Source organism: Trachurus trachurus (genome assembly GCF_905171665.1).
Source record: "Trachurus trachurus genome assembly, chromosome: 23".
Lineage (NCBI taxonomy): Eukaryota > Metazoa > Chordata > Actinopteri > Carangiformes > Carangidae > Trachurus > Trachurus trachurus.
The window spans coordinates 19953483-19971369 of record NC_139912.1 but is presented as its reverse complement, the minus strand read 5'-3'; the positions used below and the strand labels follow the sequence as shown (position 1 = coordinate 19971369).

The following is a 17887-nucleotide window of genomic DNA, read 5'->3' as shown; positions in this document are numbered from 1 at the left end:
ATCCCGCAGGGTTGGATGGTGAGTTCAGGAGGGCGGGGCTTAGGACATGTCTGAGATTGTTGTGACATCACAAAGTTACAAAGGTCCTGACGGCTGGTTTTAAGCCAACATTTCTGAACACAGGCTGTGCTCATTTCTCTGTGGACTGAGGCTTTGATACTTTTGATACTTTCACAGTATTAATACAGAACATAGACCTGATTTATGATCAGACTACACATGATATCTACATTGATACAATACAGGACCTTTAAAGGGATAGTTCAACATTTTGGCAAATTGGCCCATTGTCATAATCCCTATGGTCATAGCAGTAGGTTTGTTACCTTTATTTGTCGGTGCAACTATTTTTTGAATGGCAGGGCTGAGCCGCAAGCTGCTCAGAGCTACGCTACGGAGGGCTTTCTTGGTTTCCCTCATCAAACTCATCAAATACACAATCCAACAACTCCAAAATGCTCTAGTGGACAAGTTGTGTCCTGCACATTCACTACACTATGAGATAATAACGGAATGCAACGAGACAGAGTTGTTTTCGAGACAAATGCAGAGACTGCTTGCCGGAAAACTGCCCCTGACAGGAACACACATCAGCTGTTTTGCATGAATTTACCTCTAAAACAACTCTGTCTCGTAACGTTCCATTATTATCTCATAGTGTGGTGAATGTGCAGGTCACAACTTGTCCACGAGAGCGTTTTGGAGTTGTTGGATTGTGTATGAGTTTGATGAGGGAAACCAAGAAATCCCATTAGCCTCCATAGCGTAGCTCTGAGCAGCTTGCGGCTCTGCTCCGCCATTCTAAAAATAGCTTGCACCAACAATTAAAGGTAACGAACCTACTGCTATGACTATAGCGATTATGGCAATGGACCAATTTGCCAAAATGTTGAACTATCCCTTTAAGATATATTTGTGAAGCTGGACAGCGTGTGACAGCTTGTTAAATGCAGGCAGATGTGTTGATATTAGATTACAGATGCAGAAATACACTTCATATCACAGTGAGGAAGAAAACGGGTCAGACGAAGAAAAGAAGGAAGAAACAACCAGTTAAAAGATAAATAGTTTATGTGAATCTCTCACATAGTATTTACCTTTACTCTATACACATTGTTTTGACTGTGATATACAGTACAGTATGTCTTTTTTTTTTGTTTTGCTTTTTTTTTTTTTTTTACAATTTGACATAATGTTTTTTTTTTTCTCTCAGCATGCACTTTAGAATGCCAACAAAAGGCTCCACAAATACAGACTTCAAACTAGAATTTTCCTCACAATAAAACATACAAAACATGAACTTGGATCGAAAGCCTGACAGTTTGAGGACACAATGGAGAAGCACAGCATCAGACTACCATGACTTTTACAGGTAAGAGCAAAATACTCAACAATAAGACACAAAAATACATGTTCTGGATTAAAAAAAATAAACACTTTTTTTTTTCATTAAGTTACAACGTCATCCTAGAAATACACAAAGAACGGTACCCCTTTGTAGATTCAAAGAGTAAAGCAGCGTGTGTACTACACGAGGAGGATTGTGGGTACAGGGTGACATTTGAACAGCAGGCCGCAAACCAACGCACAAGTTGTGCCACCTGCCCGTCCTTTCTATCAGCGCTCACCGGGTTTTCTCTCTGCTGCTGAAATCACAGTGTGGATCGGTGCTTTTTGTTTTTGGGTGCTTATTGCGAATCCGATCTGATTGTTTGGGGTCATGGGGGTTTGCTACTGTGCAGACGTAGCCATTCTAGAAGTCCCGCTTTTAACTTGGTAAACTTCTGCTACACTTTTGCTCCACGCCCCCACGAAGGGGAAAAGTCTGGAAGAATCAAGTTATGCAGTTTTTTTTTTAGCCACCAGGAGTTATGAGGAATAGTTTGGTCAGAATAATTTGGTTTGTGTAAAGACAAACATCTGCAGCACTAACGCAGGGTAGTTGCATGTTCAATGCACGGCTGAGGGAGGCGGGGACTTCTACAACGGCCACTGCATCACAGGGGGGAGGGGGGGGGGGCTCTGTCTCATTCAGGTTTGTGCTAAAAACTATAGAGAGTGACAGCATCAAGTCTCGGCTGACCTGGCCTTTTCAAACTGCAGATCTTACCCTGGAGTTTTTAGGATACACACACACATTAACACACAGCAGAGCAATTAACCTACTGAAAATTACCAAGGGAAACGAAAGCAAAGATGACCATAATGTCACATTTATTCAACTTAGCACGTTTGTCTCTCTATACGGTATATACTGTATGTAGAATTTCATATATGAATACACTCCATTTTTAGAACACAAAGTGCCTCAACTGATACATTTTAATACACTTATTGCGAGGAGGGATACCACAGCAAGAAAAGTGACTCACATTGAGTGTCACGGCGCAACTTAGCAACCAACCACCTTGTTACCTGACTCGCCATCAAAAAGACAGATGTGTGGACGGAGCCGCTTTGGCCCAGATGTGCTGTGTCGTTTTTATTTACAGGAGCGGTATCTATACAGTAGATAGTCTCTGTTTAAGGACACGTCCAGTTTGCTTTGCTTTCCTCTTTTTTTTTTTTCTCCAGAGTTTCAGAACAGGAAAACAAAAAGGAGAAAATCAGGAGAAGGTAAATGCTTATCAGTCCTCAGTGGAGAAAGTTGCTTTGCGGCACGCAGAGCCGCGAGCCAGGCGTCTGTCTGTCAGTCAGTGTTTTTTTTTTTTTTTTTTTTTTTTTTTACGTGTGTCCTCGTCCATATTGTCCTGAAGCAGTGGACTTATGGCTCCAGATGGGGTCCTCCCACTGCAATAGGTCCTCACACTGATGACAGTCTTATCCCACCGTCATTCAAATAGGAAATGAATTGTCTAAATAAAATATAAACACATCTCTAAATATCAGAAATGCATCATCTGTCTCTGTTGAGCATCATTTCAGACGACCCGGCCATGCACACACTGGCTATTTTAAATAGTATATACACAAAAATGACAACATAGTACAAATCTATGGTGCTCTTTAAGTATATCCACAATTATAAAAGCTCTGTTGTATATTGCAGTGGTTCCAGTGTGGGGTGATTCAATAAATCAGTCTACAGACAAAAGAGAAATGTTTGCGAGAGCTCTTTTTTTTTTTTTTTTTTTTCTTTTTTTAATTGTTTGACTTTTTGCCGTGCTATGTGTAAGATGCATCTAGCTGGGAGCCAGTTGCTAGGCAACCCTCTGCTACTGGTATAGACATACTGTAGGGATGGGTGAGGCACATCGCTGCATGGTTACGTCTGCTTTCCCCACACCTGTTGCTTGTTTCACAGAGGCAGTTTGTGGCCGTCGTGAGAAAAAAAATAAAAAAAACTCATCAATAATAAAGAAGGCAGCCTCTCAGCACAACAAACGGGGGCTGCTTCAGTTTCATCAGAGATTCACAGACGCTGTTCAGGACAGTCTGTTTGGTCTGGGGGATGTGAGAGCAGCTAATAGCCCTTGGAGACGGCTGATGTGAAGTGAAACTGTGCAGAAAGGAGTTATGTATCACTTGCATAAGATAACATAACACAACTAACAGCTGCAGCGACGTCTGGTCTCACTGCGCCGCAGCACTGAGAGGTTCAGGAGCTCCGTTGTCTCCACTGCCACCAAGGGCTACAACACCTCAACCAAGGGAAGTGGCACATGACCTGCACTATTGAACTATAACTACAACTATACTTGAGCTGCTGGACAATTGGACGATTAAAGTATCGATCTGTCTGACAAGATAACAAATCTGCTTTTTCAAAATTTGGGGTGTAAATGCAAATTAGAATCAGTATCTGGCAGCATGGCAGGATGGACTCATTAGTTTACAGTCATTACACTTATGTCTTCATGTGAATGTAGTGATCCACTGATTACAATGCTACAAGCAGCACCTTCACTGGTGCCATCAAGAGTCTCTGCTTGTGTGTGCAAGCATGCACAGGTGTCTGTCAGGATTATTGAATAACCCCATTTCTGAGTACACGCACACAAAAACACAAATCACAATTCATTACCAAGAGGGTGAGAGGTTCCTGAACTGAAATCTGACCCCTCACACCCGGTTCAGAACAGTTACCTTTCCGCCATGGCGGCGCCTTCCCCCAAAGCCATTAAGATAGAACGCTGCTCTCTGCTTGTGTGAAACCAGTAAAGACAACCTCTTTGCAGTTATCTGTGAGTAAACAACCAGAGACACAACAGCTTTGGTGGCGCTTGGTCAAAGAAGAAAAGGAAAAAAAAATACATAAAGGGGAGGAGGGAGAAAGTTAATCGCAAATAGCAGAGACATGCAGAGAGAAACCAACACCCAGATGGCGTTCTGTGTTTTTAGTCTCCTCGGTGGATTGTTGGTGAAGCCAATGGCAAAATGAGACACATTACAAGTTGAGAGTACCCCTCCGAAGCCCATTGTTAGAATAATTTAAGAAATAATCCTTCATATATTCAATGTATATATATATATATATAAAAATGTATTTTTTTTATAGCCTTAGGTTCTCCTCACTCTGCCTCGTCCCTGCTCCCACACTGCTCCCAGACGATGGTTACAGGATGATCCATGCAAAAACATGAGCAGGCCCAGCAGCCGGTGAAGAGTGACAGACTGTACGTGTGCTTGTGTGAGTCAAAACACAGTCCTGAACGACAAAAACCGTCCGTCCCGACAGTCATCCCTCCGGTCTCCGTCCCAAAAAATAAAAAGTAGCAAAACAAAAAAAGACAAAGTCACAGTTGTATGAGGTTCAAATGAAGTGACATCTCTCGTTCTTTCTTTTTTTTTTTTTTTTCTAAATCTTTTGGAAGCACGTCTTTTTCATGGTATCTAAATATAGCGACATCTAATATCCCTGATTATTAATATGTCCTTTATTAAATGTTATGGCTGCTACTTCTGAAGCCACCAGTCAAGAGTCCTTTTATTGCAAGTCTCAACAATGTCTAAGGGGAGCTCCAAGTGACACAGGAGAACTGATTAGTTACTTAAATGTTAGCTAAGCAGGTGTAAGGTGAGGAGAGGGGGGGTAGGTGGGAAGGGAGGGGGTGGGGGCCCAAGCCACTAACATTAGTCTTAGCTACAAGGTTAAGCACTTATCCACTAGCCACAATATCTAGAACAGTTCAGATATGACACCAAAGGGAGGAGGAGGTGGGGGGCTTGTTTGGGGGTAGGATGTGGGGCAGTTTAGGGCCACAGAAGACCCGGGGGGGGGGCCGGACGTCTCACAGGATGGAGGGGATAGGGGAGCGAGAGCGCCGCAGCGGGCAGGGCGATCCGTAGGGCGAGGTGACCGGGGACAACCTCAGGGCGTTACCAGCCATGCCAGTCAGGCCCGCTATGTTGTTTAAGCTCCGGGACTTCTCATAGCCTTCAGATGAGAGGAGGGGGGGCAACAGAGAGGTGGTGGTGGTGGTGGTGGTGGAGGTTGTGGAGGTGGTGGTAGTGGTTGTGGTTGTGCAGGAACGGGACATGAACACACACAGGCAGGCAGGCAGGCAGGCACGCAGGCACGCACGCAGGCAACGATCCGAGTCCGAGCCAGCCGAGTGAACCGAGACAGGAGACAGGAGTGAGATAGAGCAACAGTAACATACTGTATGGAGAGAGAGAGCATGCACACTCTGACAGTAAAGGCCGGTATTTTAGCTGGAGCTGCTCTGGAGGGAGAAATAACCCCAAGAGGCTGAGCAGGTAGAACCAGAGAACCAGCGTTTTTATGGATTATGATGCATCAACTCTAGAAACTGGAGCTAAAGACACATAAAATGATACTAGTAGTACTACACCACGTGGTGATATGGACTATAAACCACCTCAAAACATAAAAACAGTGTGTTTCTTCCAGTCCCTGCAGCATTTGTCTTGTACAATTTATTCATTAGTGGTTTCTGTCTTTACTTTGCATGTGGATGCAAAAACAGGGAAAATACGACCAAGTTAAATTTGACCTTTAACAAAAAGCTCAGAGCAACAACTTCAACTTTTTTGGCTCTCTCCAGTTCTCTAAATTCAAGATACAAAACACACAGACACACATCCAGGAGAGTATTCTGGGTGGGTGGTAAAGTGTGTTTGTGACACCAATATTCTAAGTGCTAAGTCTTGTTTTCCCAGCTGTAATCACTAGTTCACATGATTGACATTAGTTGGAGTAAGACGGTGATACATATAGCTGGCTAGGGTTAGCCTGATAGCTAATGTACGGATGGTCTAACATAACTAATGTCAAGGTTATGAATCATGACTTTAACTTGTAATATTATTTCATTATTTTCACCGATGTCTTTGTCATTTGATGTTACCAATCTGCTAACAACGGTTCTCTGGCTCCGCCCCCCTCATTTCACCACTCAACTTTAAACTCCACAGCGGCTCTGCCTCTGAGAAATTGCAGTCAGTAAAATTTCACTTCAGTCTGCAAAACTATTAGTCAAATAAACAATATTGTTTAAATGAAATAGTCCATTAGTGGTTATTCATCTTGTGGCATCATCATCATTACTATTTTCTCTAGCATGAAACTTTTTAAACGCCATAAATACTCCAATGAATACTGTTGAACAAATGGTCAAAAGTTTAAGAGTGTTTCCATAAATTGTGCTTTCACATTGAGACACATGGTTCAAATATATAACAGTCATACAGAGGCAAGTGTACAGATTAAAACTACCAGCATGCACATCATCGTTCAAATGTGTTTTGTATGTGTGTGTGTGTGTAGAAATCCACGCTGTAGGCTGCACATACTGATGATGATGAGGATGATTAAAAAAGACCGCGGTTATTAATGCTTTAATAATCCCCTAAACGTCTAAAATGCAGCATGTGATGTACAGTATGCTGGCAAATTAGCATTCATCACTTAGTGCAAAATAAACAAGCAAGCCAGAGCAGCCGGATCATTAATGGAGCATGCCAATCAGCTGGCGAAGACACTGATGAGGAGCGGCTAATGGAAACGTGGCCTCATTACAATAGCCGCATACGGCACCCATTTGTTTCACCGAGAGGAAGGGTGTAAATGAAACCAGGGGCTGTTTCAGAAGCAGCCGAGCGGGCAGAACAAAGGACGGCCTGGGTCCGTGCCAACAGGTAGCAGAGGACTAGAAAGGACCCTGATGTTTTATGCATCAGCGTCGGCGCGGCGGCAAACTGCAGCAGAGACGGAGGCACAGCTGCTCAGATGCCTACGTCAAGAAAAACAAGGCTGGTGAGGTGCCTCGCTGCGAGGGAGATCACCATCATGGGGCTCTCTGGAGAATCTGGAGCAGATGTCTAACCTGCTAGATTATCTCAGGAAAATCATTAACACCTTATTTTGATTTTGTCACACCACTGAGTGAAGCTCGGCGGCGGATTCGTCGCAAATGGGGGCTGAAATTCAAATGAACGAAATCTTCAATTTACAAGTGGCACTCTAATGGTGCGATGGCATTGATTTACCTGCGCTGGAGTGAGTACAGTGGCGCTAGGAGGCTGTAGAGAATATTGAGAGCAAGACTTTTAGATAGCCTCCTGAAGAGGCAGTTAACTTCTGATACGAGGCAATTAGCCGAGGCTTAACGCTTACACATCACAGTTCCGATTAACACAACATTAATGCCTCAAGATGCTCACGATAAAACTGAGGAATTAATCTAACAGACATGCTCCGGGCCTTATGTGGCGCCTCAGTGTTACTGTACTGGGTCAGACAGAGAGTGTAACTGAAAGTATTTCCACTCTCTAATCAGCTGCAGCGTGATCTCATCTCCGCTGTGCGAGCTGCTCCCTCTCCACGCTGTATTTCATGACCTTTTCTCATTTTGAAATCACATGGAGCGCCAACAAGGCTCTGGAAGTTCAGCAGATGTGAACTTCACCGCGACCTTTAGCCGGGGTCAGAGCGTCCGGAAGGTCGCGCCTTGTCTGAGTCTGACCTTTCCACCGCTGCACTGTGACGGGACTCAGGGTGACCACCGACTCAACTCATAATGTGGGCAAGTTGACTTCTTCATCATAGAAACATTGACTGATTATTGTTCAGCCATGGCAGAGCAGGCCTGTGAGGTGCTGGAATAGATTCACCTCTGTGTTAATGTGTTATCATTATCATAGAAGCAACCTAACCCAGCCTTACTGACAAAGGTTATTTATTAAAGGGATAGTTCAACATTTGGCAAATTGGCCTATTGCCATAATCCCTATAGTTATAGTGGTAGGTTAATTACTGTACCTTTAATTGTCGATGCAGCTGTTTTTAGATTGGCGGGGCAGAGACGTGCGCTGCTCAGCGAACACAATTTTGAGTTGAACGGTACGGGTCCCCTGTCCCTCAAAAATCATCAAATAGACAATTCAACAACTCCAAACGCAGTTGTGACCTGCACATTCACCACGCCATGAAAATATAATGTAACAATATGAGACAGAGCTGTTTCCGAGGCAAACATATAGCTGGAACTTCATTCCACACGGCTGCTGGGCGGAGTGATTTAAAAAACACAAGTAGTTCCGAGTATTTGCTTCATGTGTCATAATGTTACGTAATTATACGTTATTGTTTCATAGTGTGGTGAATGTGCAGGTTATAACTTCTTAACAAGAGCATTTTGAGATTGTTGGATTGTGTGTTTTATGAGTTTTGAGGGAAAGGTAAAAGTACTGTTCCGTGAGCAGCTTGTGTCTCTGCCCCGCTGACCTAAAAACATCTTTCACCGACAATTACAGGTAATGAACCTACCCTAAGATTGTAGGGATTATGGCAATAGGCGAATTTGCCAAAATGTTGAACTATGCCTTTAACCTCTCCCACGACTGGCAGCTTGCTGCTCCTCTTGCTCCATGAAATGTGGGCGAATTTACACTGAATTGATTTTTGGGTGCTGTAAGGCATCAGTGTTTTGTTTTCAGGACCGTCTGAATTACAAAGTGACAAGACTGTTACACATAGTTTCCCAGTCGTGTGACTCAGATGTTGACAGGAACGCCATTCACAAGTGGGAAACTGGTAGTTATGGTAACTCTGATATGACATAATGAGGCTGTAGTTGGTGAACAGGGCTTATGGGAAATGGTGTTTGCTAAAGGCTGTTAAAGTCTTAAATACATAAACAATCACTGTTTTAGAAACCGACAGCCTTTATCTAAACATGTGAAGCCTCGAGACACTTGACGTACTGGTGAGACAGCTACAGTAGTCAGATGTGCAGCCTGGTGATCAAGATAGTTTTAAGTGAAGAAAACTAAGATTTCCACAAACTGACAGGTGACAAATTGAAGGAGAAGCCTAAGTGGAGAAACAACACAAAGCCCCGCCCACAGAGAACAAGGGGTTACTGGATGAGTTGATGAGTCTGAAATTATATTAATTTTATGATGTGGCCTTAAAGGGAGAGGAGAGTTCAACATTTTGGCCCATTGTGATAATCTCTATAGTCATAGCAGTAGGTACATTACCTTGAATTGTCGGTGCAAGCTATTTTTAGAACAGCGCAGCAGAGCCGTGAGCTGCTCAGAGCTACGCTACAGAGGCCTAATGGGATTTCTTGGTTTCCCTCATCAAACTCATCAAATACACAATCCAACAACTCCAAAACGCTCAGGTGGACAAGTTGTGACCTGCACATTCACCACACTATGAGATAATAATGGAACTATATGAGACAGAGTTTTTGAAGCAAATGCAGACTGCTTGCCGAAAAACTGCCCCCGATGGTAGCACGCATCAGTAGTTTTGCATGAATTTACCACGAAAACAACTCTGTCTCGTAACGTTCTGTTATTATCTCATAGCGTGGTGAATGTGCAGGTCACAACTTGTCCACAAGAGCGTTTTGGAGTTGTTGGATTGTGTATTTGATGTGTTTGATGAGGGAAACCAAGAAATCCCATTAGGCTCCGTAGCGTAGCTCTGAGCAGCTTGCGGCTCTGCTCCGCCGTTGTAAAAATAGCTTGCACCGACAATTAAAGGTAACAAACCTACTCCTAAAACTATAGGGATTATGGCAATGGGCCAATTTGCCAAAATGTTGAACTATGCCTTTAACAGTCACTGAATCTCCACATCACCCAGAACAGTTTGTTCCCCCAGTACAGTTAGAGACACACTGGAGGTGTCACCTGCCTGTTTGTGAGATCTTGCAGCTTTTTCTTAGTTTGGTGTGTGATGTAACATGAAAAAATCAGTAGGTACGTATATTCATTTGATCAGAATGGAAATGAATTCTCTGTATAAATTGATGATTAGTTCAGACATTACTTTCTACAAATGTGATCCTGCTACGATGTTACAAATGAAGAAGTCAAAATGCATATGAGTTGATGGGATTCAAATCTATCACTTTCACCATTCTGATTAGTGCATCATCGTCACCCCACAGAGGCAGATGATGCAACGGGCAGTTTATCTGGGAGCTGTAGATGGGCAATGAACCTGGCAACAGCCGGGAAAAGTGAGGCACAGGGTCAGAAATTTATTCAAGTGTTTCCAGGCAACAAGAAAACATGAATAAATTGTGAAGAAAGCAGCAGTTCTGAGTCGGCTGCATGGACACTTATGACCCTCAGAATTGCCCAAAAAAAAGAAAAAAAAGAAAAAAAAATGTGTGCGTCGTGCCCGAGCAGCACGTCCACAGGTTACGTTACCTTATCTGACTAGGCCTGAACAAACAGCTTTCCCCCTTCCAGGGATGTTGGTGTCCCCGTCACTAAGGATACGGATCAGCTGATGAGGATTTTGACTGAAGGCTGTTTTTAAGACCTTTTCTAAGAACATGTTCTGACATTTGTGTTTTTCTAGTGAAATACCTCACTGCTTCAACTGTTAACTCAATTTATTACTTATGACTTTTCCACACATACAAAAAAACAAAAAGATGGCTGTCAAGAACTGATGGCTAATTATCAGAAATGAGTCAATGAGTAACAATGCACAATAGCAAGCATGAACTTCAGAATGATTCTTTATGCCTTTTACAGAAATAAAACATTGATGAAATGACTGAAATAATAGGTTCATCCGTACTCTCACATATCTATTCAAAGTCAAAATAACTGGCATGGTGAAACTGTTCAATTTCCCCCATGCAGTTACCTGTTTTTCGTAACGCTCCGTCTGCAGGGCAGGTGTAGTCACTAGCAGCGAGCAGGAAGCACGTGCCCCCGCTGTGACGGTCCTGTTCCCTGGTGCTGGACCTTCGCATGGGGACCCTCTCCTCTGGAGACATGGTCACGTCACTGCCCACGCTGCAGTCCGCTGACAGAACTGAGAGAGCAAGTTAGACAGAAGTGGTCAAGACATCCAGCTGCTTGTTTGTTTTTACTGGTTCCAAATAACACATTTTACAACAAGTTTCTATGGTTCACAATTGTTTTTTTAAATGTTACAGTCTGACATAAATTTGAAGTCTTGAGTCCTGAAAGTAAAAAACTGGATTCATGAGTAAATAAATATCTCAACAGCAAAACCTGGTATGTACCTACTGTGGTACACAGTTTTACAAGTGGCTTAAATTATTTTCAACTGAGAGTAATTCATTAATGTTAAAATATATATGTTAATTATTTCTCTCCCTTCATTTGTCCAGTCAGTTTTTTTTTGTTTTGATATTTAATTTCCTTGTGTCTCCCCATCATATGTTGTATGTCATATATCAGTTTAATGGTGTATAAATCAACTACTCTTGTCTTGTTTTGTTAATTTTTTTGTAAGGTAATTGGATCTCTTTTCATCAGCTTCATCAGTTAAGCACAGAATGAAATAAAATACAGCTACAACATCTAAATAACAGATCTATATTTAAAGAAGAGCAACTTTATCTATCTTTGTACTAATACCAGGTAAAACTAGGATCAAAGAGGAAGACTGCATGTATAATAATGTTATTTAACAGACGTCACACCATCTTTTGCAGTAGCTAACAAAAGCTTAATGCTGTCATTGCACTAAAAAAATTAAACAATCTCACATGTTAAAAGCCTGCACCAAATGCATAACAGAGGTCAAAGGTGTCAAAGTGTGTGGAGCTCCAGCAGATAAGAGTCACCGTTTCCTCAGTTAGTCTTATACTCAGGAAAACAGGATTGCTGGTGCCTATGAATACTGATTTGTATAATGTCAAAACGCTGATAAAGCCAGAGAGAAATCCATGGAATTGTATTTGGAAGAAAAATTCCTTTATTACAACAAAGGAGGCAAATATAATAGACTCCTGTGGATCTGCTTCCCTAGGCATTCTCTATTATACATGGTGTTACTGAGCACAGATTGAAAATGTAAACCGTTGTCCTTTGTTATGAACCAAATTGACTATTTTTGTTGCTACACCTCTCATGAAGAGTACTGTATAAGCAGTTTACAGTGATAATAGCAGCAGATTAACTACTGAAATTCTTAATAGATTTTAAACCAGCAGGATTTAAAAAAGCAGCTCATCACTACTAGGTGATGACCGTTTTGAGGATATGACAACCGTTACCGTTATTTTATGTTTAAACTAACGTTCGCTCCATAAATTGAAAACCCCATCACTGGCTGAGTTTTAATGGTACCATCTGATTTAAAATGACAATCTTATTGTCTTCAAGAAGTTGTTTCAGACATTGTACTGTACAGTACTTGTACTGAAAGGCTGAAAGTAGATCTCATCCATTTGCTGAATAAGGCTAGTTAACATAAGATAAGGTAGAATAAAAATGCAAAATGAGACATTTAATTTCAACTCGGCTCCTGGCTCCTGCTTGTCTGTTCTTTCACTGTGTTAACATTAAACAACAACAAAAAACAATCATGTTTGATACTGCAGCCTCATGTTCACCACTTTAACATCCTGATAAATCTAAAGCTTAACACTGCTGCTGTGACTGGTCACCTTTGTTGAGGTGACATTGGGCAGATTTGTGGTTTGAAAATTGCCAATCATATTAGAGAGACACTAACATAAAACTATATAGTAATTATACAGTTGAGTACCATTAAATTGCAATAATCATACAGTGATGCTGAAACTATAATTTATTTCTCTACAGAACACCCAATGGCTGAAAGAAGTTAATTTCTTCTTCCAGTTACTGTAAAGGTTTTTTAATAAAAGGTTTTATATTAGTCTCAGTTCATCTAGTCCCAGAACACTAAAACACTAAACACTGGTGTTCCCTGTCACATGTGACTGAAATGAACATCCAGCCTATGTTGAATTGAACCTTTCACACTGCAACATGAATCATGAGGTAATCTAAAGGACACCGAGGAGGAACACAAGCTGTGTGTTTTGAATGACCTCTAAGGAAATCACACAGGCAACTGAAGCAGATTGACCGTGCATTCAGCTCAGGCATGAATTATTCCCTGCCTATTAAATATATAAGGTTCTGAGACCTAATAAACAAACAGAGTGTAGGGAGCTCAGAGAGCGCACCTGCCCTCAGGAATGTCTGCGCTAGAATTCAAAGAAAGTCAGTATTCAGAGGTCGACACTAATTTCCATCAATATCAGCTGTGTCAGAGTAAATTACTAACATGGGCCTAGAGGGAAAAACAGCCACCTACGGTCTTTACAGCAAAAGAACAATCCCGACTCAAAGCAAGACTCGGACATGAGGACTGTGAATTTCTTATCTAACCATCTCCTACTCTTGTTGTCTGTTGTGTAGCCTTCCTCATCATCAGGGTGGCATCTGGAGATGAAGGCTACAAGAAGAAGGAGCTCAGTCTTGTGTAAAGGGGGTTGCCGTGGTGCTGGAGAGTCTCTGAGGGAAAACCATTTTTTTGGTCTTGAGGGGAATCTGTCAAATGGCTACTGCTTTCTACCTGAGATGAGCTCCCTTATGGGTTTTTCTCGCTGTCACTTCATAAATAATGCCCTTCAGTGTAGCATGCATGAACTTTACTCCTGAGGTAAGGCTGATGTGAGTTGGCCTGGATTGACCACATGGACTTACCTGAACGGTTGCGTTCTAGGACCCTCCCTTTGACGTGGCACAGGTCACCTTGAGTGCTGTTGCAGGTGGTGTTGAGATTGGCTTTGCAGTAGGTGGGAGACCCTCCCTGCACCGCCTGAGGGATGTGTTTCTTCCTCTTTTTGGGCAGCTTCTGCTTGGCCATGGCAAGAGAGTAGTACATCCCAAAGTTATTGACGATAACGGGCACAGGCATGGCTATCGTCAGCACGCCGGCTAAAGCACACAACGCGCCCACCACCATGCCCGACCAGGTCTCTGGATACATGTCACCATAGCCCAGCGTAGTCATGGTTACCACGGCCCACCAGAAGCCGATGGGGATGTTCTTGAACTTGGTGTGTTCGCTAGCGGTGGGGTCATTGGGCTGGGCGCCGATCCGTTCGGCGTAGTAAATCATGGTGGCAAAAATTAACACTCCCAACGCTAGGAAGATAATGAGCAGCAGGAATTCATTGGTGCTGGCCCGCAACGTGTGGCCCAACACCCTTAGCCCCACGAAATGACGCGTTAGCTTGAAGATACGCAGGATGCGTACAAAGCGCACCACCCTGAGGAAACCCAACACATCCTTGGCGGCCTTTGAAGAAAGGCCACTCAGTCCTACCTCCAAGTAGAACGGTAGGATAGCCACAAAGTCGATGATGTTGAGCACACTCTTAACAAACTCCAACTTGACTGGGCAGAAGGTGACACGCACCAGGAACTCAATGGTGAACCAGAAGACACAAACGCCCTCCACGTAGGTGAGGGCAGGGTCGGTTTCAATCTCGTACTGAGGGCCCGACTCCAACACGCTGCTGTTCTTCATCAGCTCAGTCTTGTTGATGATGGTGTTGAAAGCCTCATGGGTCTCCAGGCAGAAGGTGGTGATAGAGACCAGGATGAAGAACAAAGACGCAAAGGCAATGAACTACAAGAGAAGAAAACAGAGAAGGAAAAAAAACATGTTACTATCATGATGCCATCCCAGAAATTCATTAATTTCAAGCATGACCTTCGATACAGTGGCTTATCAACGCGCAACCACCAGGCTCAATCAGTTCATTTACTCTGGAGGAGGAGATTTAACTCAAACAAGTTTAATTAACTTGCATCAATTTGAATGGACTCCAGAGAGGGGAGCAATCTATTAGCAAGAACAACAAATAAACACACACTTCCCTGTGATCCTGGCAGAAATGTGGCATGGGAATGCAGATGCAATCAGATTTAATTTACCGCTGCTGGTATGTTGGACAGTCAAATAAAGTGAACAGGAAAGAAAGCAACTGAGCATAGGCAGGAAGAACACTTCAGAACAGCAACACAAAGAGTGTTTCACACCTTTTTGGAATATATACACTGTACACAATATATTGTGTTTTTGATCTATATCAAATGTTTTACTGACTGTTAGGATATAGTATTTTTTTTAGTCTTTTGTTACTTCCTTGTTCCCCACATCATTATTTTGCAAATAGAACCAACAGCGGATGGCAAAAGTAAGAGAACACTTGTTTTTCTTAGCAACGCTTCACACACAATATTAAAAAAGGTCATGATTGTGTCAAACCCGGTTCTCTCAATCAAAATACAACAGGTTCTAACTGTCAAATTTCTGATATTGTGACATCTTACACTGTTATAATGTTTAGATACAAAACCTCACCTCTGCAAAGGTTGCATGGTTGTGAACAGGTCAATAAATCAATGACTTTATGCCTCCATGCTGGTGTCCACCATGGCTGGAGGCTTTATGTTTGCAGATTGTCCTTCCCTATACATTCCATTTTCATGCATGGTGATACGTATGTCCCAGGAGACACCTCGAGGGTTTCTTTAAATGTGGCACAATCATTCACTCAGACTCGACGGTGAACTAATCGGATTTTGTTGATCAAAAGTCAAAGGCACAATGACTTGTGACCTTTTGTAAAACAAAGATTCCAAAATTCAAGAATGAACTTTCATACTCTACTTAGAGATTTCCATCAATCAGCATTACCATGAGTTACTCACTAATTAACTTACTTGAAAGTGCATCTAACCACGATTTTGAGTTGTGCACATTTCCACAGTGTTATGGTGGTATATTACAGAAACTCTTCCATGTGTTTTGTTCTATTTTCTTTCTTCCCTCACCTTCTTAACATTGTGGGTAGAAAACAGAAAACAGCTACTTGGGGCAGGGGGGTGGGGGGAGTCTGGACCATCCATCAGTGCTTTGCAGTGCTGCTGGGCACAGATGGGTTTTCACCAGCGCAATCAACATGTGATCATCTCTAACTCTATCTGCAATCACTTATGAGCGTCTCAGTTTACAGCACCACACAGGGATTACACAATGCCAACTGGTTTAAAAATGAAAACCATCTTTTCTCAGTCGTTGCCCTTGTCTGTGGGCAGCAGTGTCTAAAGGCAAAGTCAGCCAGTCACACCTAAATACTGTAATCCTCTGGAGAGCCATTTTCCAGGCCACTGTCGACATGAAAAAATGCATAGAAATAAAAACTTTTCATTGAGGTGCTACATACTCACCTGCTTTACACAAGGTGATGGCATAACATTCACTTTGTTAAAACGTTATTGGCAGCAAGGGAAAACAAGAGACATTCAGTGGTAATAGGAAATGACAATAACAATTCCAGAGCAATGATGAATCATGATACAGTACAGAGCAGGAGGCATAAATATCACACACTAAAACAGTTTAAATTATAGAAAGTCAAAGTGAAGTAACTTCAGTCTTTGGCTGTAAAATGACAGTGTGTTGCTACAAACTCAATCTGTATACTAACTGTATTAAATAATGAGCCACACACAGATTTTATTTTGGTTTTTTTAGCCTGACAGGTCTGGGAATGGAACCACCTGTCAGATGCAGCGCCGACATCCAGATATTCCACTTCCCCGGAAGAAGCTCAGGCTGAATTTGCAAACATCCATGTTTTCTTTTCTTTCTTTTTTTTTCTATTTCTTTCTTCCCCAGAGCTAGACGGAGCAGATTTTCACACATGCAGCCTACTATACTCTCTCTACCTTCCTCCCACAGTCCATCCACTGGTGCGCTCTGCCTACTGAGCTCTGAAGAAGTCGTTTTACACCCTGCCTTGTTTCTGGATTGTATGACTCACACACTCTCAAAATATTGCCACTATTTGGGTCACCCTGCTCCTGAACTGTGTGCTTGTGTTTGCGTGCATGCGTGTGTGTGCGTTCTCTCTGCTGTTGACATGCACTCTCTTCATTATACACGTCTTCATCATCCTGTTTATTCACTGACTCTTTGTAATACATATTAGACAATGACAACTTCAGTTTGATGAGCTTACCCAGCTGTCACTGAGCACCATCAACACCATTTCTTTTCTTACTGTATGAAACAAACATTATATGATAACATAGAACATGTTTCTGCCGCTTTTCTCTCATCTTCAACACAGACATTTCTCATTCCACCCCTTTTATTACAGTATGTCTACCTGCATTTGCTGTTCTGCAGCACACAGCAGGGATGTAGTGAAAGTTGGAGCTTATCAAGTGTAAGAGATCCAGGTCTCCATGTTTCCAGCTTTAACATGGCTTGTGAGTGGACTGCACTTGGTCTACAGAGGCCAAATCGAGCTTTATTTCCTCCTAGGCAGCAGCATCTCACAATATGACTACTGTAGTCATAATGTAATACCGCAGCAATATGACCACAAGTTGCTGCAGAACCTGTTGCATGTCAAAATGTGACTGAACTAAAGCTGAAACTTCTCACACACAAGAGGAAGAGACTCTATTAAGTCATTGTGGCCTCCACTACCAACAGGAAAAAAAAATGTCTACTTATACAGCAGATTTATGTCCTCTTATCATCATGTGGAACAATTGCTTCGGGATAGCGCTGGAGAAATGAAGGCAGGGCTGCTGAGCTGAATGCGCGGTTGAGAATCACGAATGTCACACCGGATCC

General features: G+C 42.4%; 1 protein-coding gene across 7 annotated transcripts in view; it reads right to left on the bottom strand.

Annotated features, from left to right (window-relative positions):
* Positions 1-3274: 3274 nt before the first annotated feature.
* kcnc2 (potassium voltage-gated channel, Shaw-related subfamily, member 2) overlaps positions 3275-17887 on the bottom strand; it is a gene marked incomplete at both ends in the record, with an annotated part of 96778 nt that continues 82165 nt past the window's right edge. The window contains 3 exons of one of the 7 annotated variants that reach the window (XM_084000036.1): positions 3275-4182; positions 11084-11254; positions 13930-14860. In XM_084000036.1, the coding sequence (XP_083856162.1) occupies positions 4121-4182; positions 11084-11254; positions 13930-14860 (1164 nt within the window). Of the gene's footprint in view, positions 4183-5231; positions 5378-11083; positions 11255-13919; positions 14861-17887 lie in introns of those variants that run through there. The other 6 variants (XM_084000032.1, XM_084000031.1, XM_084000034.1 and 3 more) reach the window with 6 other exon arrangements.